General features: G+C 41.4%; 1 protein-coding gene across 1 annotated transcript; it reads left to right on the top strand.

Annotated features, from left to right (window-relative positions):
• Window positions 1-10,177: 10,177 nt before the first annotated feature.
• Window positions 10,178-18,471, top strand: SIRPB2 (signal regulatory protein beta 2). The gene is made up of 3 exons (XM_029220817.1): window positions 10,178-10,364; window positions 16,608-16,973; window positions 18,047-18,471. Exons 1-3 carry the CDS (start codon window positions 10,178-10,180, stop codon window positions 18,469-18,471), a joined length of 978 nt encoding a protein of 325 aa, XP_029076650.1.
• The last annotated feature ends 5,948 nt before the right edge of the window (window positions 18,472-24,419 follow it).

Below are 24,419 nucleotides of genomic sequence, written 5' to 3'. Positions count from 1 at the left end.
ACAAGTTTAACAAATTTAAGAAGATTTAATTCATACAAATATCTTCTCTGACCATAATGCAATAAACTAGAAATCAATAGCAGAGGAAAACAGGAAAATCCACAAATGTGCGGAAATTAAATAATTCATTCTTAAGCAAGCAATGGATCAAAGAAGAATTTTAAAATATCTGGAGACAAATGAAAATGAAAACACGACATACCAAATCTTATGGGATCAGTACTAAGAGGCAAGTTTATAGTTGTAAACATTTGCATTAAAAAAGAAGAAATATGTCAAATCAACAACCTAACTTTATGCCTAAAGGAGCTATAAAAGAAGAGCAAACTCAACCCAAAATTAGCAGAAGAAAGAAATAGTAAAAATTAGAGCAGAGATAAGTGCAATAGAAAATAGAAAACAAGGGGAAAAATCAAAAAAACCAAGAATTAATCTTTCTAAAGATCATCATAATCAACATACAAATACTAGACCACCTAAGAAAAAAGATAAAATACTTAAATAACCATAATTAGAAATGAAAGAAGGAACACTACAATAAATGTCATGGAAATAAAAAAGAGACTAATATTAGCAACTATATGTCAGTGAATTGGATGACCTACAAGAAATAGATAAATTTCTAGAAACATACAGCATAACAAGACTGAATCATGAAGAAATAAAAATCTGAATTTCCTTATAATAAGTAAGGAGAATGAAGCAGTAATCAAAAACCTTCCAAAAAAGAAAATCCCATAACCAGATGGCATCACTGGGGAATTCTATGAAAAATTTAGAGAAGAATGAATACCAATCCTCTCCAGGGTTTCCAAAAATTGAAGAGGAAGAAATACTTCAAACTTCAGCATTACTCTGGTATTAAAAAAGACAAAGACTCAAGAAAAGAAAACTACAGACCAGTATCCCTGATGAATGGTCATGCAAAAATCTTCAACAGATACTAGCAAATCAAATTCAATGCACATTAAAATGATTATATACCATGAACAAGTGAGATTTATAAATGGAATGCAAGGATGGTTCAACATATGAAAACCAATCAATGTAACACACCATAATAACAAAATGAAGAACAAAAACCACATGATTATCTTAATTGAGACAGAAAAAGCATCTTACAAAATTCAACACCCTTTCATGATAAACACACTCAACAAACTAGGAATAGAGGGAGATTACCTCAACATAATAAAAGCCTTACAGGAAAAGCTGACAGCTAACATCATACTCAATGGTGAAAGACTGAAAGCTTTTCCTCTAAGGTCAGGAACAAAGATAACAACTCTTGCCACTACTATTCAACATAGTACTAGAAGATCAATTAGACAAGAAAAAGAAATAAAAGGCATCCAAGTTGGAGAGAAGTAAAATTATCTCTATTTTCAGATGAAATGAAATCATGTGCAGAAAGCGCTAAAGATTACACACACGGGCTTCCCTGGTGGTGCAGTGTTTGAGAATCTGCCTGCCAATGGAGGGGACACGGGTTTGAGCCCTGGTCTGGGAAGATCCCACATGCCGCGGAGCAACTAGGCCCGTGAGCCACAACTACTGACCCTGCGCATCTGGAGCCTGTGCTCCGCAACAAGAGAGGGAGCAATAGTGAGAGGCCCGTGCACTGTGATGAAGAGTGGCCCCTGCTTGCCGCAACTAGAGAAAGCCCTCGCACAGAAACGAAGACCCAACACAGCCAAAAATTAATTAATTAATAATTAATTTAAAAAGATTACACACACACAAACTTTATGACTAATAAATGAGTTCAGCAAAGTCTCAGGATACAAAATCAACCTATGATAATCAGTTGCGCCTCTATAAACTAACAATGACCAATCCAAAAAGGAAATAAAGAAAATAAGCCCATTTACTATAGCATCAAAAAGAAAAAAATGCTTAAGAATAAACTTAACCATGGAGGTAAAAGACCCATTCAGTGAAAACTATAACACTTTGCTAAAAGGAATCAAAGAAGATATAAATAAATGGAAAGACATTCCATGCTCATGATTGAAAGACTTAATATTGTTGAAATATTCGTAGTACCCAAGGCAATCTACAGATTCAATGCAATTCCTATCAACATCCCAAAGACCTTTTTTGCAGAAATAGAAAAATATCCTAAAATTCACATGGAATCTCAAGGGATCCTGATAGCCAAAACAACCTTGAAAATGAATAATAAAATTGGAGACCTCACACTTCCTGATATCAAAACATACAACAAAGCAGTAATATTCAAGACAGTGTGGTACTGGCATAAATATAGATATAGATAGATATAGATGTAGATATATAACAGTAGAATAGAATAGAGACCCCAAAAATAAACCCTTCCATATATAGCCAAATTATTTTCAACAAGCATGCCAAGATCACTCAGTGGGGAAACAATAATAGATTTTGTAAATGGTGTTGGGGAAACTGGATACCTACATGCAAAAGAATGAAGTTGGACCCTTACCTTACAATCATATACAAAAATTAACCCCCAAAAATGGATTAAAGATCTAAATGTAAGTCTTAAAGGTGTAAAAATTCTAGAGGAAAATATAGGGGAAATTTTCATGACATTAAGTTTGGCAATGATTTTTTGGATATGACCCCAAAACCAAGGCAGCAAACATGAAAATTGACAAATGGGACTACATCAAACTTTAATATTTCTATGCATCAAAGAAAACAATCAACAAGGTAAAAAGGCAGCCTACAGAAAGGGAGAAAATATTTGCAAATCATATATAGCTAAGGGATTAATATCTAGAAAATTCTACAACTCAACAACTACAACAAAAAAAACTTGATCAAAAATGGGCAAAAGACTTGAATAAACAATTCTCCAAATGAAGAAATACAAATGGCCAACAAGCATATGAAAAGATGCTTAAAATCGCTAAGCAGAAATGCAAATTAAAACCACTATGAGATGTCCACACTACCCAAAGCAATCTATAGATTCAATTCAATTCCCATCAAAATTCCAATGGCAATTTTCACAGAAATAGAACAAGCAATCCTAAAATTTGTATGGAACCACAAAAACCTCGAACAGCCTAAACAATCTTGAGAAAGAAGAACAAAGCTGGAAGCATCACACTCCTCATTTCAAACTATATTAACAAAGCTATAGTAATCAAAACAACATCATATTGGCATAAATACACATAGAACAATGAAACAGAATAGACAGCCCAGAAATAAACCACAAATATATGATCAATTAATTTACAACAAAGAGGCCAAGAACATACAATGAGAAAAGGATGGTCTCTTCAATAAATGGTTTTGGGAAAGCTGACAGTCAGAGGCAAAAGAATGAAACTAACCACTATAATACACCATACACAAAAATTAACTGAAAATGGATTAAAGACTTTAATGTAAGACCTGAAATCATAAAACTCCTAGAAGAAAACAGGCTATAAGCTTCCTGACAGCAGTTTGGGTGATGATTTTTTTTTGAAACTGACACCAGAAAGCAAAGGCGACAAAAGCAAAAATAAACAAGTGGGACTATATCGAACTAAAAAGCTTCTGCACAGCAAAGGAAGCTATCAACAAAATTAAAAGACAACCTACTAAATGGGAGAAAATATTTGCAAATCATATATCTTATAAGGGGTTAATATCTAAAATATATAAAGAATTCATACAACTCAACATCAAAAAAACAAACAACCCAATTTAAAAATGGGCAGAAGATCTGAATAAACATTTTTCCAAAGGAGACATACAGACAGCCAATAGGCACATGAAAATGTGCTCAACATCACTAGCCATCAGGGAAATTCAAGTCAAATCCACAATGAAGTATCATCTCACACCTGTTAGAATGGCTATTATAAAAAAGACAAAAAGTAACAAATGTTGAAGAGGATGTGGAAAAAAGGGAACCTTTGTGTTCTGTTGGTGGGAATGTAAATTGGTGCAACCTCTATGAAAATCAGTATTGATCTTCTTCAAAAAATTAAAAATAGATATGCCATATGATCCAGCAATTCCACTTCTGGGTATTTATCTGAAGAAAATGACAACACTAACTCAAAAAGATGTATGCACCCCATGTTCACTGCAGCATTATTTACAATCAGCAAAATATGGAAACGTCTTAAGCGTCCATTGACAGATGAATGCATAAAGAAAATGCAGTGTATATGTACATTGGAATACCTTTCAGCCATAAGAAAGAATGAAACCTTGCCATGTGTGACAATATGGGTGGATCTTAAGGACATTATGCTGAGTGAGATAAGTTGGACAGAGAAGGACAAATATTGTATGATCTCACAATGTGTAATCTAAAACAAGCAAACAAAAAGAAGCTCACAGATACAGAGAACAGATTGGTGGTTGCCAGAACCTGTGGGGGCAGGAGACAAAATAGGTGAAGGAGGTCAAAATGCCCTAACTTCCAGTTATAAAATAAGTAAGTCATGGGGATGTAATGTACAGCATGGTGACTATAGTTAATAATACTCTACTGAATATTTGAAAGTTGCTGAGAGTAAATCTTAAAAGTTCTCAATATACAAATGTCAACTAATTGTGTTGTACACCTTAAACTAATATAATGTTAGATGTCAACTATATCTCAATTAAAAACTCAATTAAATTTTTAAAACCACAATGAGATATCATCTCACATCCATTAGGATGGTGACTATTAAAAGAACAAAAAATAACAAGTGCTGACAAGGATGTGGAGAGATGGGAACCCTTGGTCACTGTGGGTGGGAATGGAAAATAGTATGGAAGTTTCTCAAAAAATTTAAAAGAGAGTCTGTCATACAGAGTGAAGTAAGTCAGAAAGAGAAAAACAAATATCGTATGCTAACACATATATAGGGAATCTAAAAAAAAAATGTTCTGAAGAACATAGAGGTAGGACAGGAATAAAGACACAGACGTAGAGAATGGACTTGAGGACACAGGGAGGGGGAAGGGTAAGCTGGGACAAAGTGAGAGAGTAGCATTGACATATATACACTACCAAATGTAAAATAGCTAGCTAGTGGGAAGCAGCTGCACAGAACAGGGAGATCAGCTCAGTGTTTTGTGACCACCTAGAGGGGTGGGATAGGGAGGATGGGAGGGAGACACAAGAGGGAGGAGATATGGGGATATATGTATATGTATAGCTGATTCACTGCTATAAAGCAGAAACTAACACACCATTGTAAAGCAATTATACTTCAATAAAGATGTTAAAAAGAGAACTATTATATGATCCAACGATCTCACCTCCAGTATATATCCAAAAGAATTCAAAGCAGGATCTTGAAGAGATATTTGCACGTTCATGTTCATCACAGCATTATTCTCAATAAGCAAGAGATAAGCAACCCAAATGTCCATCAACAGATAAATGGATAAATAAAATGTGGTATGTCCATACAATGGAATATTATTCAGATGGGAAGGAAATCCCGTCACATGCTACAACTTGGTTGAAGCTAGAGGACATTATGCTAAGCAAAATTACCCAGCCACAAAAGGAAAAATACTGCATGACTCCACTCATATTAAGTATCTAAAGTAGTCAAAATCATAGAAACAATAAGTAGAAAGGCAGTTGCCATGGACAAGGCTGGATAGTTAATGTTTAGTGGGTATAGTTTCAGTTTTGCTAGATGAAAATTTTCTGTTATCTGTTGCCCAGCAATGTAAATATATTTGACACTACTGAGTTGTACATTTTAAAAGGGTTAAGATGGTAGATTTATTGGTAGGAGATATTTTTAACCACAATAAAGAAAAATAATCCACAAAAGAACGCTTTAAGATGGGTGAAAGAAGCCAGACACCAGTCATCGTATAATTCTACTTATGTGAAATTCAAGAATCTGCAAAACCAATCTATGGTGACAGAAAATAGATTGGTGGCTGCCTATGGAGTCAGAGATTGAATAGAAAGGAGCAGGGGACTTCCCTGGTGGCATAGTGGTTAAGAATCCGCCTGTCAATGTAGGGGACACGGGTTCAAGCCCTGGTCCAGGAAGATCCCATATGCTGCAGAGCAACTAAGCCTGTGCGTCACAGCTACTGAGCCTGTGCTCTAGAGCCCGCAAGCCACAACTACTGAGCCTGAGTGCCACAACTACTGAAGCCCGCTCGCCTAGAGCCCGTGCTCCACAACAAGAGAAGCCACCGCAATGAGACGCCCACACACTGCGATAAAAAGTAGCCCCCGCTCGCCACAATTGGAGAAAGCCCGCATGCAACAACGAAGACCCAACACAGCCATAAATAAATAAATTAATTTTTTAAAAAAAAAACTCAGTATCTTGAGGTGGTGATTACATGCGTGTATACAGAAATTTTAAAAATCTAAAATTTCAGTGAGCTACATTTTTGTTCCCTTACATACACTACTCTGTAAGTCATACCTCAACAAAAATTAAAACAATACCAACAAACATGTCATGGGATTTGACATAAAATAAGAAAAAATAGACAAAAAAGGGGAATCAAGCCACAGGACAGGACAAGTTGCAAACAGCAGAGAGTCAGGTTCAAGGACCTAGAGGCTTCAGTATTAATGAGACACCAAATGCTCTTCTAAATAAAGAGAATGGGCTTCCCTGGCAGTCCAGTGGTTAAGACTCTGCTGTTCCAATGCAGGGGACGTGGGCTCAATCCCTGATCAGGGAACTAAGATCCCACATGCAACGTGGCCCAGCCAAAAAATGAAAGAAAGAGAGACAGAGAGGGAGAAAAAAAGAAAAAAGAAAGAAAGAAAGAAAGAAAGGAAGGAAGGAAGGAAGGAAGGAAGGAAGGAAGGAAGGAAGGAAGAAAAAGAAAATGGCTGAAATTATGCTAGATGAATTCAAGAGGTCAAAAAAAGAAAAAAAGCCATGCAATCCTGCTTTATTCTCATGGAAACTGGGAGATTTGTTGCATACAGAACACTGGACATCCTCACAGCTTTACCTCCCTAGTTTATTCCTAGCTTCTGAAGAACCAAGAATCTGCAATATTCATAGGAACCCACCACCAGTGGTTACAGCTGCCTGTGATTTACAAGTGATTTATGGAAGATTTATGGTGGGGGCCACTGCAAAACCTCACATTTGTCACCTTCTGATGCCCACACATCTTCCCCTCTCCATTTCTAGAGGGGCAATCATGCCTCTCCTTCTCTTTCACCTTCCAAATCTAATGCAAGCATCTCTCCTCAGTAGAACTGAATCCCAAGCAAACCTGGCAAGGAGTTCTGAAAAATGTGGTCCCCAGGATTTAGCTCCTCTGATAAAGAGGAGAACAGAGAAAGAAATGGAGATAAATGTTGATTACAAAAACACCAGTGCTGTTTTTTAAATTGTTTTTGTTTTTTGTTTTTTGTTTGTTTTTGCTGATGAGGTTGAATATTTTCCCTAGATTTGCTTACTGGGTTTTCCATTTTGTGGTAAACAATGAAGAAGCTGTTGTTTTACAAAGTTCCGTTTTTGCAGAGAGAAAAAAGTCAATGTTAAGTGTGGACTTGTGTTTTATATATACCTCAGTTGCCCCTGTTGAAAACAATTTAGACTAACTCCTCAAGCTAGTAATAGACACCACCATTCCTGCAACAACCAAGTACCAAGTCCACTAAACCAGGAGGAGAATCACTGCTCCTAGATACTGAGAAATTACTGGGAGCCAGTGCCCCACATGCTAATCATATGGCACCCTTTTTATGGTGAAGGACAAGTTTAATATTTTTTATGTACTTCCTTGTGCATTTTTCCTCCTCACAGTAGTCCAGTCCTTCCTGTGCAGCTCTGTCCCTTATCAAAGATGGAGCCTAAGACTTGTTGCCTCAATGAGGGGGCCAAAGGGATTCCAGCCAAAACAAAGAAGACCATCTGCTCAGAAGAGAGTTGAGGTTAGGAAAGTCCCTACAGAAAGAAAGAAGGGGATGTCTTCCCTATGATTTGATGAGGGTGGCAAGTAAGGGGGAGAAAGAGCAGGAGTTGAGATGCTAGGGTCCTGGCAACCATACCCTGGGGTCAAAACTCTGGGGTGTGGTGAGAATGGCATATATAAACCCCAAGTGTATTTAGAAATCCTAGGGAAGAAGGGATTTGACCTGGCTTCTTAGGGTGTCCAGGAACCTTCCTAGGGTGCCACAGACCACACAAGGGGCCATGTTCAACCTGACATCTGAGCAACAGATCAGAAATAGTGAGGGAACTGAATGTCTCCAGAAACTTGCAACCATGGTTAACCCTAGGGAACATAATATTAGGGAGCCCTATGAAGGAGACTTTAAATCATGTGAATTTTGAACCCCATGGATGCCTGTGGTAAATTACAAAAATATATATAATTCTTTACCCCCTCCCTGTATCCATGCCCTTTGCGATCTGATTTTGCAGCTCCTCTTATTAAGAGGTGAAGTCTATTTTCCATCCCTTGAATCTGGTCTGGTCTTGTGACTTCCTTTGGCCAAAAGAATGTGGCAGAAGTGACATTGTACCTTAGAACTTCTGCTCTTTCTCAAAACTGTCCCTCTCAACTGTGCAAGCCCAGGCTAGCCTCCTGGAGAATGAGCGACCATATGGAGGAAAACTGAGGTGGCCCAGGCAACAGTCAGCCAACCCCAGTAGCAAAGCAATTTAGCCAACTTGATGCAGATCTTGAATGCATAGCAATACCAGTCAAAAATCAGCAGAGATATGAAGACCAATGGAGCTGAGCCCAGATGAAATTATCAACCCACAGAATCACAAGTTAAATAAATGGTTATTGTTTTAAGTCACAACATTTTTGGTATGATTTGTTACTCAGCAGTGGCCAACCAATACAATGCCTTACCTATTAAAATAAATTAAACTAATTTTAAAAAAACTTGAGAATGAAAGAAATAGCTGAGAATGGAATTCACACAGATAAGTGGCTGATTCAAAAGTTCCCCTGTGAGGATGACATGGAGGTCCTGAGAGTCTGGCGGAATTTTCTAGGCCTGTGATCTGTTCAAAGAGGTTCCAATAGATGGGCCTCCTCAACAGGGGAACAAGTAGAGGAAGCAATGCAATTTAGCAGTGGTGCCAATGAAAGGTCCCAAAGGCCATACAGGACCAGCCACACCTTGACAGACCCAGTGAAAAGTGCTCAGGGATGAAACTAGACCAACCTCCAAGACAGACCCAGACCCCAAGACAGTGTTCAAACCCAAGGCCCGCTATTCCACCCCAGAAAGAAACTTCAGCTTCCTCTGCACCCAGGACCATCTGCATTAGGAAAGAAGAAGGGAAGCACTGAAAGCTTGAGCTTCTTTTATTTTCTAGAAAAGACTGAGTTAACCTAAGAGAGAATGATGGCAGCATATACAGTGCTTACTCCACCCCATACTTGCAAGCATATTTTTATTTTAATTTTACGGATCAATGATTGTCCTAGGGTCACACAGCCAGATCTGTGTAAAGCCAAGATTTGAATCCAAACAGTGCAGCTAAAGAGGCTGTCAGACCTGGAAGAGCCTGGGATTAATTAGCACACTTAATCTTTTCCTTCCTGATAGGTAGCATAATGGGGGCGGGGGGGTCCCAAGGAAGTTTAGATCAATTACAGAAAATTAAGGTACCACAAAACACAGATTTTTGCACAATCCGAGTGTGTTACATTTGGACCCCAGGAAATGGAGGTTTATAAAGTTGCCCATGATTACACAATTAGGAAGAGAGTGTGTGTCACCCTGCAATGTTAAAAGGAGGCCTCTGGGAAGCTTGATAATAAATCCTTCTTAAGCAAATATCACCTCCTCTATTTCCTACATATTATGAATAATGATGGCTAATATGTTTAGCCTTTACATTATGCTAAGCCCTCACACACATATATCATTCCTGCAACACCTTTCTTAGGAAGGGATTGTTACTGTCCCCATTTTGCAAATGAGGCAACAAAGGCTCAAAGATGACAAGTGACTTTGAAATGTCACACAGCCAGGAAGAGGCAGACCTGATTTTTGATCCAAATTCAGGCTGACTTGAGGGCACAGTATGACAGCCAAGCTCATCTCCCTTCCAGGATGCCAAGGACAGGGTCTGGAAAAGGTCATTAAGTCTTTGACAGAGTGATTACAGGAACTACTGCTCAGACACGAAAGCCGGAAACCTCTCCACCCAGCTTCTTCCTCTTACACCAGCAGCCTTGTCTTGCTGTAGTGAAAATATTTCCCCAAGTAGCCTTGGCCATGAGAAGCAGAAAAAGCCTTGCCCACAGATCTCACTTCAGACTCCAACACCGATCAGAGAACGGAATTGTGGCCAGTCTAGGAGACCACGGGAGGCACACTTTGCCCCCAGTGATGCCCACCCCTACCCACCTGGCTCATTCATCTCCCCGCTCCTGGCTGCTGGCACTGCTCCTTGTCCTCTGGGGTGAGTAGGATCTGGGACAGAACAGGATCCACCCCTGGCTGATCCCACAGAGTGGTGCCAGGAGGGGCTTGACCCCACCAAGATGGAGGGGGAGGGGAGAGCTGAGAACTTTCCTGATCCCAGCAGAGTGCAGACCAAGTGTTGAGAGAAGCAGAACTTCTTGGGCAGCACAGGGATGTTAAGCTCCCAGGCTCTGGGCTCATACCGCCGGGTTCTGGCTCAGACACTTGTATGCCTATCTACAAAGAACTGCTCTTTGGGGCCTTTCTCTAGCGCTACTGTATTAAATATAAAAATGGTGAGGCTCAGCCCAGGACCAGCTACATAATTTGCCCAGCCTTGTGAAAAATAAAAGTACAGGTCCTTTGTTCAAAAAGTATTAAGAGCTGCAATGAACATTTTGGTACATGACTCTTTGAATTATGGTTTTCTCAAGGTATATGACTCAGCCATAAAAAGAAACGAAATTGAGATATTTGTAGTGAGGTGGATGGACCTAGAGTCTGTCATACAGAGTGAAGTAAGTCAGAAAGAGAAAAACAAATACTGTATGCTAACACATATATATGGAATCTAAGGAAAAAAATAATTAAATAAAAAATTAAAATAAATAAATAAATAAAAGGGCATGAAGAACCTAGGGGTAAGACGGGAATAAAGACACAGACCTACTAGAGAATGGACTTGAGGACATGGGGAGGGGGAAGGGTAAGCTGTGACAAAGTGAGAGAGTGGCATGGACATATGTACACTACCAAACATAAAATAGATAGCTAGTGGGAAGCAGCCGCATAGCACAGGGAGATCAGCTCGGTGCTCTGTGACCACCTAGAGGGGTGGGATAGGGAGGGTGAGAGGGAGGGAGATGCAAGAGGGAAGAGATACGGGAACATATGTATATGTATAACTGATTCACTTTGTTATAAAGCAGAAACTAACACACCATTGTAAAGCAATTATACTCCAACAAAGACGTTAAAAAAAAAGTATTAAGAATTTTAAGACAGCAGCAGTAGAGCATTAAGGCAAGCATGAGGCCTGTCTAAGCTTTGGGCCCTGTGCGACGATACAAATCAAACATCCATGAGCCAAAATGCGACTAATCCTAGGACCCACCTCTTTGTTTGGAGGATTCAATGAGATAATGCATATAAATACCTGGCACGATGTAAAGATTTAATAACTGTTGGCTATTATTATCATACCCATGTCTCCTCTAAGTCAGGATCAGGCTGATTTAGCTCCTGAGTTTTGGGCCTTCTGGGTACAACTCACCCTCTGAGCCCAGAACCCTCTGATCCACCAGACAAGATGCATGGCTATCAGTGGGCTCATTCCACCGCCTGCCCATGTGGGTCTCTGCCCCAAGCCCTACTGAGGTCTAGATTCTGTTCATCACACCTAGGGTCCTCCAGAATTGTCACCCCCAAGAGAGGCCCCAGTGGGACCCTGGTGTGGAGTCAGACCTGGATGCTCCCTCGTTCACTGGCTGTGGCTTGGGGCACCACTTCTCTTCTTCCAACTGGTTTTCTCGAGGAAAATGTGAATCGTAATTCTTATTAACTCGTTTCACAAAGACTTTTGAGTGTCCATTACATGTTAGGCACTAGGTTAGGAAATCATATATCTAAACTAACCGGAATAAAATATATTCAAAATATTTTTGAAAAATATTGATTTCTATCATGCTTCCAAAAGGGAACCCCTCAACAGGAATCATGAAAAACAAGAGCATGCAGATGGAAAATGGGTGGAAAGAAATCCCAGAGCTGTGGGAAAGGGAATGGTCCAGCTCCACAGCTAAGGTAGAGACAAAGCACCCAGGACAATTCCCAAAGTCCATGTGACAACATAGAAGGAGAATCAAGAAAGGGAGAGAGAGAGGGGTGTGGGGCACAGGGCCTTATTCCAGGCTCCAGTTTCCTCCCTGCTATTTCACTTTCCCAGACTCACCCCAACTGGGATAAGAATCATGAGACTTTCTGAGCCCTCATCTCCTCCCACTGCCTCTTCTCCATTAGTTCTCCCTTTCTCATCACACACAGAAGCTTCATCTTTATAAATTTTTTAACAGCTTTATTGAGGTATAATTGACATACAATAAACTGTACATATTTAAGGTGTACAATTTGACAAGTTTTGTGGGCATTGGACATTTCACACTTGTGAACTTATCACCAAGATAATCAAGATGAGGAATACCTCAAACACCCATAAAAGTTTCCTTGTGATTCACCCTTTCCACTCCTCCTCCTCCCCAGGCAACAGCTTATCTGCTTTCTATCACTATAGAGTAGTCTGCAATTTCTAGAACTTTATACAACAAACATCATACAGTATATACTCCTGTTTGCCTGGCTTCTTTTACTCATTGTAATGATTCTGAGATTCATTCATATTGTTGCACATATCAATAGTCATTTCTTTTCATTTCTAGCTACCTTATGGATAAACCAGTTTGTTTTTCCACTAACCTATTGACAGACATTTGGGTTGTTTGCAGTTTGGTGCTATTACAAATAAAGCATCTTTGAACATTCATATAAAAGTCTTTGTGTGGACATATGCTTTCATTTCTCTTGGGAAAATACTTAAGAATAAAATGATTGGATCATATGGTAGGTGATTGTTTAACTTTTTAAGACACTGCCAAAGTGTTTTCCAAAGTGGTTGTACCACTTTACATTTTCATCATCAATGTAGGAGGATAACATTTCCCCCACATCCTTGCCAACACTTGGTATAGTCAGCCTTTTCAATTTTAGTCATTCTAAAAGGTGTGTAGTGATATCTGATTGTAGTTTTAATTTGCATTTCCCTAATGTGTAATGATGTTGAATATCTTTCATGTGCACTTTTTTTGATGAGGGTCTGTTCAACTCCCATTTTTAAATTGTGTTTCTTATTATTGAGTTTTGAGAATTCTTTGTATATTCTGGTTACAAACCTTTTATCAGATGTATGCTTTGCAAAGATTTGTTCCTACTCTGTGGCTTGTCTTTTCTTCTTTCACAAGTGTCTTTTGAACTCCTTTTAAGAGTTCTTAATTTTTATTTATCAACGTGTTCTTTTATCGATCAAGATTTTGGTGTTGTATCTAAATATATGGTAGAATTCACCAGTGAAGCTATCTGGACTTGGAGTTTTCTTTGTGGGAAGGTTTTTAAAACAAATTAAATGTTTTAAATCGATAGAAACATCTGTTTGTCTCTTCTTGAGGTAGCTTTGGTAGCTTGTGATTTTCAAGAAATTTGTTTGTGTTGTTAAGTATATATAGCCATGAAACTTGTTAATAACAATGCCTGATTATCCTTTTAATATCTGTAAAAACTGTACTGGTGTCACCTCTCTCATTCCTGATACCTATCTATGGCTCTCACACTCTCTTTCTCTTTCTCTCGCTCTCCTTCTCTCCTTTTTCAGAAGGGCTAGAGATGTATTAGTTTTAATGATCTTCTCAAAGATTTTATTCTTGTTGATTTTCTCTATTGTTTTTGGTTTTCTACTTTATTGATTTTCACTCAGATCCTTGTAGTTTCCTTTCTTTTATTTACTTTTGATTTAATTTGCTCCTTTTTTCTATTTTAAGATGAAACTACGGGCATTCATTTAAGTCTTTTCTTCTTTCCTAAATAAGCATTTAATGCTAAAATATCCACCAGCTTAAGCAACATGCCACAAACTTTAATGCTGTGTTTTCGTTTTCATTCAGATCAAAATACTTCCTAATTACCCTTTTATTTTGTCTTTGACTCGTGTATTAGTTTTCAAACATCTGAAGTTTTCGTGGCATCTGTCTGTTACTGATTCTACTAATTTAATTCCATTGTGGTCAAAGTTCATGCTTTTCATGACTTGAATTCTTTTTAATTTATTGAGACTTTTTATGACTCAGAACATGCTCTATCTTTATAAATGTTCCTTGTACAATTGAAAGTAACTGTATATCCTGCTATTTGGGGATATAATTTTCTGTAAATATCAATTAGACTAAGTTGTTGATAGTATTTTTAAATCTTCTGTATTCTTTCTGATTTTCTGCCTATTTGTTCTATCAACTATTGAAATAAGGATATTGAAATCTCAGACTGTAACTGTGGATTTGTCTGTTTCTCCCTGCAGTTCTGTTGGGTTTTGCTTCATATACTTTCAAGTTCTGTTATTAGGTGCATAAATGCTTGGGGGTTTTATGTCTTCTTGATTATTTTACCCCTTTATCATTGTCAAATGGCATTCTTTATTCCTGGAGATATTTTTTGCTCCAAAATCTACTTTATCTGATATTAATATAGTCACTCCAGCTTTTGATTAGTGTTACTATGATATATCTTTTTCCATCATTCTTCTTTTAACATATTTGTATCTTTATATTTACAGTGGAGTTCTTGTAGGCAACATGTAGTTGGATATTACTTTTTTGTCCAATCTGACGATCTCTAACTTTTACAGGGAATATTTAGACCATTTACATTTAAAGTAATCTTTGATATGATTAGGTCTAAATCTATTACTTTCCTATTTGTTCTACTTGTTCTTTGTTCCCTTTTTCCTCTTTTTCTGTTTTCATTTGGTAATTTAATATTTTTATAATGTTATTTTCTCTACTTTATTGGCTTATTAGCTATAACTTTATTTTGAAGTTTAGTGGTTGTTTTAGGGTTTATAATATACCTCTGTAATTTATCAACATCTACCTTAAGCGATATCATACAATTTCACATATAGTATAAGAACCTTATGATGGTATACTAACATTCTGCCCACACCAGCCTTTATTCTATTATTGCCTTAACTTTACCTACACATGCATTATAAGCCTCACAATAGAATGTTACTATATTTTATTATTTTGGGACCTTGCTTTCTAGATTTGCTAGGTGGGACCAGAGCACCTCTCTCTAGGTAGAGTACTCCCTTCTGTGTAGTCTACCCATTGCCCTGTCGATCATGAGGTTTTCCAGTTTTACAGGTGGGAGCAGGCATTATTCTCAGCCCTGTGCTGAGTGATGGGCACAGTTTAGCACATCCATGTGAGGAAACTACCTGAGGCCAGGGGAAGAACGACTAGAAAGAATTAGAGAGAACAAGGTCTGACTGACTCAAATAATGGTGTTTGGGGGTGGGTGTTTGCTGAACTTCCCGGAACTAAGGACAAACGAAATTCCTAGGATTGAATGTGGGGTGTCACTTGGTCACAGCTGTGAGGCAGTTCTTAGTGGCTAATGGCACATGCCTAGCTGAAGATGAGGGGAAATTAATTTAGAATTCCACAACCCTTCCCTAGATCCTGTTAGAAGGGAAGGTTTGCTTCATTCTACTCCCCTACCTCACTCCCAACTGAGAAACACCACGATACAAACTTAAGTCTTGGAATGAGACCAAGTTATTCCCAAGGCCTGATGGAAGCACAGATGAAGGGAAACTCGAGGCACAAAGCTGATGACCTGTAGTGAGCAGAATCTTGAGGCAGTTGATCTGAGTCCAAATCCTGGCCATGACACCTACTGAATGCATGGTTCCCCTCAGGTTTCTGCACCTCCTTGAGCATTAGTTTTCTCTCAGAAATGGAGAACCTCACAGAGCTCTTGGAGGGAGTACCTGAGTTGCTGTTCATAACCCAGGTGTAGAAGAACTTCCATTGGGAGGACTTGGCCTTCCTTCTCTGTGCCCAGTCTCAAGCCAAACTCAATAGTCCAATCTATCTTCTTCTTATAAGGTCACCAGTTATATTTGGGTTAGGACCCACCTATGTGACCTAATTTTAACTTAATCACCTATTTAAAGACCCTATCTCCAAATGGAATCTCATTCTGAGGTACTGGGAGTTAGGACTTCAGTATATGAATTTGTGGGGGAGGCAAAATTCAGCCCAATTAGCAGTGATCCTGGGAAAGCTACCTAACTCTTTCTGGGTTCTCAATGTCTTCTATTGTAAGATGGGGATGATGCTGCCAACCTCTAAGGAGTGTTGGAGGAATAAATGAGATAATACATGCATTGCCTGGCACATGGTGAGCACTCAAGTGCCATCTATTACTCATAAGTAATCCATTTAATAGCCCTGCTCTCTCTCTCTCTCCAGCCAGCTGCCTCATCTCCTCTTTTACTTCCCTCTCCAACAACGCCCCTCAAGTGTTCTAAGCAATTGTTCTTGACCAGCTGATGGCTGGTTTATGTTAAGTTTGCCTCTTAGGGCTCCAAGTCCCTCCAGCCCAGCACAAGGCCTTTCTTCCTCTGTTGCAGGAGCTTCTGAGCAGAGCAAGGGGGGTAAATGGCAGGTCCTGCAGCCTGAGGGCCCCATGCTGGTGGCAGAAGGTGAGACACTCCTGCTGAGGTGTACAGTAGTCGGCTCCTGCACTGATGACATGATACAATGGGTCAAGGTGAGCAACCAGGGCCAGCAGGAAATTTATAACTTCAAACATGGCTTCTTCCCCGGGGTAATGCCCATGATCCAGAAGACACTGGAACCACTTAATTGCGACTATTCCATCTATATCCACAATGTCACCACGAAACATGCTGGAACCTACCACTGTGTGAGACTTGATGGCTTGAATGAGCACCCAGGAAAGAAGCTGGATGAGGGCACCTCCGTGCTTGTGAAGAGTGAGTATCAGGCCCTGCAGGTCATAGCATTCTGCTCTGATCTATCTCCCTGCATCAGTCACCTTTATCCACAATCATGCTGCACACACAAAATCTCCATGGCATATAACAATGAGTATGTCTCACTCACATATTTACAGGCAGCTGGGGTGGTTCTGTTCTACATGTCTCATTCCAGGGCCCAGACTGGCCAGAGTACATATTTCTCATGGAGATGGCAGAAGCACAAGAGGGCAAGTCCCAACACCCTAAGCACATTTCAAGCTTCTACTCATATAATATCTGCTAACAGCCCATTGGCTAAAGCAAGTCACATGGCTAAGGTCAAAGTTAAGAGACAAGGAAGTGTACCTGGCCACCATGAATCCACAGCAAGAGTATGGATGTGCCACACTATCAGAGAGTCAAGAACTGGGGCTGATCATTTAATCCCCAAGTAACCAGTCATACTATCTATAAGTCCACCATTGGTGACCTGGACACCCAAATCCTGGGTCTGTCATTCAGTAGAAATGTGTTCTTAAATTAGTCACTTCAGCTCTATCTCCTTCAAGTGCTGAACTTGCAAAATAGGCAACAAAATTCCTACTTCAAGGGATATTCAGGTGATGAAATAGAAGAATTGATGTTTGTGAAACCCCTGTAAACCGTTGACATGGAGGGTATCCATGTATGTGTGGTGGAGTGGGGAGGGGGGTTCATTTTAACTTAATGCAAGCATTTCAGGAAGTCTTCTCTGACTCCTTCCAAGCTTCTCTTAGTCCTGCAGTCCTCTGGGTTTCCAACCTCAGGGGGATTTTCTGGACCATCTCCACCCCCAGACTGAGAACTTCTCCAGGGCAGGACATTTGTAGGTCTTAGCAAGCTTCCTTTTCCCCAATCCTAGCATCAGCACATAGTAGGTACTGAGAATTTCTTTACTGAGTGAATCAATTAGTGAATAACAAGGGAATGCGGGAGAGAGTGACTGAGTGAAGAAAACAGGGGAAGCAAAAGGAGGGTAGATATGAGGGAGGAAATGATTGGACTACGGAGGGAGAGAGGGAACAACAAAGTCCTCTCTTTGGCTGCAGGAGCTGGGGACCCAGAGCCAGACCTCTGGATCATCCAACCCCAGGAGTTGGTGTTGGCGACCAGTGGAGACACTGTCTTACTGAACTGCACGGTGCTTGGAGATGGTCCCCCCAGACCCATCAGGTGGTTTCGGGGAGCTGGTCTGAGCCGGGAGGCCATTTACAACTTTAGAGGTATCTCCTACCCCAATGTGACAGCGGTCCGGGCTTCCAACAATGATTTCAGCATTCTTCTGCGTGGCATCTCCACTGAGCATTCAGGCACTTATTACTGTGTAAAGTTTCAGAGGAAACCCAACGGGCAATACCTATCTGGACAGGGCACCAGGCTGAGAGTCAAAGGTGAGACAGGTGGTTTAGGAGATGTTGGGGGAGAGGGGGAGGTGGTCCACAAGGAAAATTTCATCATGTCCCAAACAAGCTAGCTCTTCTTAGCCTCAAGGCCTTTACATAAGCTATTCCCTCTGCCTGGAATGCTTTCTCCTTTTCTACGGAGAACTTCTACTCATCCTTCAAGGCCCAGCACAAACAGCCCCTCCTCTGTGACACCTTCTCCTTCTCCCAGGCAGAGTTAATTTATCCCCATTCTGAGCTCCACAGAACATTTTATAGACTGTTAATGATTCAACAAACATCTGTTGCATCTGTTGCACTGGGTTCCCCTCTGATTTGCCTTCCTCTCTCTTCTCAGCCTGTTTAAGCCCTCCTTGTCCTTCAAGACCTTGCCCGGGTCTCTCCTTGAGGCCCTTGCTTCTGCTGCAGCCCCTTCTGGAGGGCTTGCCCCCTTGCTCCCCACTCCACATTTTCTCTTCCTTCAAGATGCAACTCAGAGTCTTTCCCAGAAGGTTTCCCTGAGTGTCTCTGAGCCCAACCAGACCACCTGTGCCCCTCCATCTACATGCTTCCTTCCTCCTTTCCTGCCTTCTTTCCTTCTCCACTGTGGCTGACTTGGGTGGCTGTAACAGTTAGAATGCAGGTTTGGCAACTTTAACAAAACTCTTAAATAACAGTGGCTCAAATCAGAAGAAAGTTGGTTTCTTTAGTAATATTCCAGTATAAGCTGGCCAGGCAATTCGGGACTCCCTGGTATTGAGACCCAGGATTCCTTGATCTTGTTGTTACCAGGTCCATATCCCAGGCAGAAAGACCAGGGAAAGAAGTAGTGAAGGGGAGAATGACACTTCCCTTCAAGGTCACAGCTGGGAATTTGTCCACATCACCTCTGATTGGCTGGAATGTTGGTCACATGATCACACCTAGCTGCAAGGAAGGCTAGGAAATGTAGTCTTTATTCTAGCAAGGTGCGCCCAGCTAAAATCTGTCACTAGAGAATCAGAGAGTAAACATCAGTAGATAACCAGTGATCTCCACCTCTGTGGCATAGAGACAGTTTCTTACTTGTTCCGTGGGACACCTGGATTCGATTCCCAGATGAAATGGCATCTCTTTATACCTCCACCTCCACTAGGGCAGCATAATGGAGGGCAGTAGTTCTCAAGAAGAGAATACTTTGCCCCCCAGGGGTTATGTGGCAATGTCTAGAGACATTTTTGATTGTCACAACTTGGGGGGTACTATTGTCATCTAGTGGGTAGAGGTCAGGGATGCTGCTAATTATCCTATAATGCACAGGGCATACCCCACAACGGAGAGTTATCTGGCCCAATATATCCGTAGTACCGAAGTTGAGAAACCCTGGTGTAGGGGAAAGCACGCATTCCTTGGAGTCAGACATGCCCGATTTCTAATCCTGAAGCCCCCACTCCCTCCCTGACCACCATTAGTAACAAACTGCACCTCTTGGAACGTCGAGGACAATCATGTGGACTCTCTGCACTGTATAAGAAGCAATTCAATTCAACATCCACTGAGGGCTTACTATGTGCTATGTGCTCTGTGTACGCTCAGTGCATGCAAACTCCCTTTCCTCTTTCCACACAAACATTTATTAGCACCTATTAGGTCGGGAAGTGGATTAGTCTGGATGTTTTTCATCATAACAAACAGAAAAGCAGCTGGAATAATACTAAGTCTAATGGGCCATTAATTTAGTCTGAGTGTTTTGTGCCAGTTTCAGCATATCGATAACCAGTGTTATAGATGGACTGGCCCTTGTGGTTGGTATTATGAGTGCAAGATGCCCTTCAGTGATACCCATCAGGGAACTTTGAAAAAACAGAGGCTTATTACTTTACAAGACCTGGAATTTACACAGCATTCCTGGGGCCACACAGTGAGGTCACAGAGAAAGAGAGAGAAAGAGAGAGAGAGACAGCACCTGGGGTTCTGTTTTATTGGGGTTGCTGATTTTGTGGGCTCACTCTTTATTGGTAAATTTAAAACTTAAGAGTGGGAATTTAAAGCCCAGGAAGAAGAAAAAAAAAAACAACTGGTAGCTCAAATGATCAGTTACTGAAAACAAACAAGATCTCTAAAACAAAGGAAGCTCTATGGGGGAAGATGGCCTGACTCTTTATCTAGCCCTGTGGCTGGCAATGTTTTTATTCAAGATAAACACATTGAAGGGGATGCCTCTTTGAAATGGATGCCTCAACAATCAAAACTTAAATCAGATAATCGCATTACAAAAAAGGAAAAAGAAACAAGTGTCAAGGTTTACACTGCACTGAGAATTGAATAAATCATTGAATTACCAGATATCAGAAGAAAGGGTAGATATAATAAATTGAATAATGTCTCCCACAAAAGATATCCAAGTCATAATCCTTGGAACCTGTTAATTTTACCTTATATGGCAAAAAGGACTTTGCAGATGTGATTAAAGATCTATAAATGGAACAGTGGTCCTGAATTATTCAGGTGGGCCCTAAATGCAATCACAAGTGTCCTGATGAGAGAGAGACAGAGGGAGATTCCACCCAGAAGAGGAGGAGAAAGCAATGTGACCACAAAGGCAGAGATGGGAGTGATGCAGCCACAAGCTAAACAATGCTGGCAGCCACAAGAACCTGGAAGAAGCAAGGAGCAGATTCTCCCCAGTGTCTCTGAAGGGAGCCTGGCCCCCTAACACCTTGATTTCAGCCCAGTGATACTGATTTCATACTCTGGCCTCCAGAAATAGGAGAGAATAAATTTCTGTTGTTTCATGCCATCAGATTTGTGGTAATGTGTTACAGCAGCCATGGGAAACGAATAGCATGGAACAGGGCCTCTGAAATAACTGGAGGTGGTTGCCTTCTCTGCCCCTGAAAATCTTCTCACCTGACAGGGTCCTGCATAGTCTGCTCCCCGCAACACACACCCCCATCTTATCTCCCAACACCACCCTTTAAACTGACTCCACTCTGGCACCCACATGGGCCTTGGCCACACACATTCCCTAATTCAGCCAAGTCTCTACATTACTGTTTCCTTCAAGAAGCCTCCCGAGATCACCCCCTCCACCGCGACATCTTCCTCCTTCTCATTTCCCATTTGCACCTTAAGTTTTCTTCTCAGCACTTACTGCTACGTGTACGTGTGAGTGCGTGTGTATTTATTTCCTTGATGATTATTAGTTGTCCCCACTAGAATTTGAGCTCACTGAGGGCAGGAACCTAACTTTTCACTATTGCAGCCCCTTACATTCCGACATAAAAAGTAGTTGAAGGCTGACAACATGCCAGGCAGGTGATGGAAGGTGGAACTAGAGAGTGGGACCGGGGTAAGGCCAGGATGGGAACAAAGGTGTGGATGAAATTGGAGGGGACTGGGATGAAACTTGGGGAGGAAGTGAACTTTGAAGGGTGGGGGAGCATGTAGTACTGGGAGTGGGTTTACGGGAGAAAGGGGTGGGGCTGGGTGGGTCAGGAGCAGGTGGTGGTGGATCTTCAAGGTTGGGGGGAGCCTGGAGCTGGTAGTGGTTGTGGGACTTGGGGGTGGAGGCGGGGCGGGGGGAGGTGGGTGGAGGGAGGGGCTAGAGGTAGGAAGGTGGCGGGGCCTTCAGCACCACCCCTCACCCAGTTTTGTTAAGGATATTTAGATAAATGTTATGAAAATGTAGTTTCAACTTCACACCCTCACATTCCCTTCTAATCAAATTGTGGCCCTAAATACCTCCAGTCAGATCATCTGGAGCTGCGTCCAGAAACCAGCCATGGAAGCACAGTCCTATAGGTCAAAGAGAGACAGGGGTGGTGTAGCGGTTGGGAACACAAGGCTCATATCTGAGATGCCTGGATTCAAACTCATTTAGGAATCTAGGGTTCCCCATTTATAAAATGGAAATGATAATAGAACTCACTTCATAGAGTTGTCATGAGGATGAGTAAGTTAGTGTATTTAAGTTTCTTTTAAGAGTGTCTGGGGGCTTCCCTGGTGGCGCAGTGGTTGAGAGTCTGCCTGCCGATGCAGGGGACATGGGTTCGTGACCCGGTCCGGGAAGATCCCACATGCCGTGGAGCGGCTGGGCCCGTGAGCCATGGCCGCTGAGCCTCCGCGTCCGGAGCCTGTGCTCCGCAACGGGAGACGCCACAACAGTGAGAGGCCCGCGTACTGCAAAAAAAAAAAAAAAAAAAGAGTGTTTGGGACATAGTAAGTGTTCAATAAACATTAGCTATCAGGTAGTGTTACAGGGGAAGGATACCCAGAGGCCTCTGGAGGAGGGGCCAGGGATGCCCTGGCATAAGAAAGTGTTTTCCCAGGGGCACAAAAGTGAAGAGGGGTGACAGCTGGAATCAGGGACTCAAATACTAGTTGAGGAGCTGGATCATGGGGAGCGGATCACCTTCAGACCTTTAAGCTGGGGCAAGTCATCAGTCAGTTTCCAGGGTGGAAAGACCTTGCTTGCAGCTGAGCATGAGCATAGTGTAGAGTGAGCCCCCAGGCTCTTGGACTTTCTGGGAAGTTGGAGGGCATCTGGGGTGGACACAGCAATGAAGGGGGAAGGAACTGGGAACCAGGGCTGGTGCTGGATGCCCTGCAATGGAAAGGAGATAGTTGCACCACAAAAAACGGTCATTCCTCCCACACATCCCGCCAGGACCTAGTGCAGCTGAAAACCTGCTGTTAATAAAGTGAACCTAGACCCTAATTCATTTAACATATAAACTTAAAAGTATTTTTTTGCACGGTTTTGATATATACCAAATTTCCTAGGAATGCAACTGCTGTGTCCATCAAGGGAAGACTGAACTTTGTGTTGTTCATAATCTTACTGAGGCTTTTTTTTAAACCATTTTGAAAAATTACATCACCCACAGCGGCACACTAACAACATTTTTAATCAACCATAATACAGCCCTGTACGTAGAGGCCAGCATGTAACGGCTTCATTTTGCTTTGTACTGTTCTTATACCTGAGGATTGAAATACAGATCATTTTATCCCAATTACTATCCTTTCTTTTCTCCAGTTAGGGCACGATATTGGTTTTCTCAGTGCATGTAGGTCAGTTTTATTATCTCTGGATTCCATTTAAGGCAGTAAAGGGGTGATACAAAATGTTTGTTATGAAAATGGGTCTGAGAAGGCTGTGAACACTGGGCTGGCCCACCTCTAACCTCCTACCTTGTATAATGTAGGCCCTGAGGCCCAGAGGCCCAGAGGCCCAGAGAGGGCAAGAGGCCTGCTCTCATCACCCAGCTTGTCCAGCAAGAGCCCAGCCCACAACAATAGTGAACACTAAAGGCAGCGACTCTGTAGCCACGTCACTTCAAGACTGTATGTTTGTGGGTCTCTCATTTTTCCTAGCCACAAAGGCATCTGTTTTATGGAAAATGAAAATTTTTATTTATTGAAATTAGGTCATATCCCACAGTCAGCTCAGTACTCCTTGGGGGTCCAGGAACCTGCCCAGCATCCTTGTCCTCAGATTTTGATCCCTGCATTTCTCACCTGTATATGCAAACACACAAGGTTTCATTTTTTCACTCCTTTATTAATTCAGCAAAGAGTCAGTAAGTGATTGTTTAATGTCAGTGACTGCAGGTCACGGGAGATAAAATGACAGCTAACGTTTGCTGGGGCCTCACTAAGTATCAAACATTGCTCTCAGCAGTTCACATTGAATCCTCACACCTCCCTCTGAAGTAGGAACTCCGAGGAGCTCCACTTTACACATCAGGAAATTGAATAATAGAGAGATAATCTGCCCAAGATCACACAAGCAGTAACAGCTGGGCTTCAACCCCAGGCTGAGTCCAGAGCATGTGCTCTTAAGCCATATTGTGCTGGAAACAGCCAGAAACCCTGCTGTTCACAGGGATCGTGGCCCTTGGGGAAGGCAGACATTTAACATGGCACCAGAGGGCATACACTGGGGACCGTCTGACAGAGCCTGGCTATGTAGAAAGGCCTCCTTGAGGAGGGGACACCTAAACTGAGACCAGAAGCATAAGCAAGAGCAGACCAGGGGAAGAAGAAGAGAAGAGCA

Source organism: Monodon monoceros, unplaced genomic scaffold, assembly GCF_005190385.1.
Source record: "Monodon monoceros isolate NGI ecotype Baffin Bay Population unplaced genomic scaffold, NGI_Narwhal_1 Super_Scaffold_13, whole genome shotgun sequence".
Lineage (NCBI taxonomy): Eukaryota > Metazoa > Chordata > Mammalia > Artiodactyla > Monodontidae > Monodon > Monodon monoceros.
The sequence above is the reverse complement of the archived record's forward strand: the minus strand, read 5'-3'. Positions and strand labels throughout refer to the sequence as shown.

Coding starts and splice junctions, on each gene's coding strand:
- SIRPB2 (XM_029220817.1), top strand. CDS start 10,178: ATGAGAAGCAGAAAAAGCCTTGCCCACAGATCTCACTTCAGACTCCAA. Junction 10,365..16,607: donor ACTGCTCCTTGTCCTCTGGG/GTGAGTAGGATC, acceptor CCTCTGTTGCAG/GAGCTTCTGAGCAGAGCAAG. Junction 16,974..18,046: donor CACCTCCGTGCTTGTGAAGA/GTGAGTATCAGG, acceptor CTTTGGCTGCAG/GAGCTGGGGACCCAGAGCCA.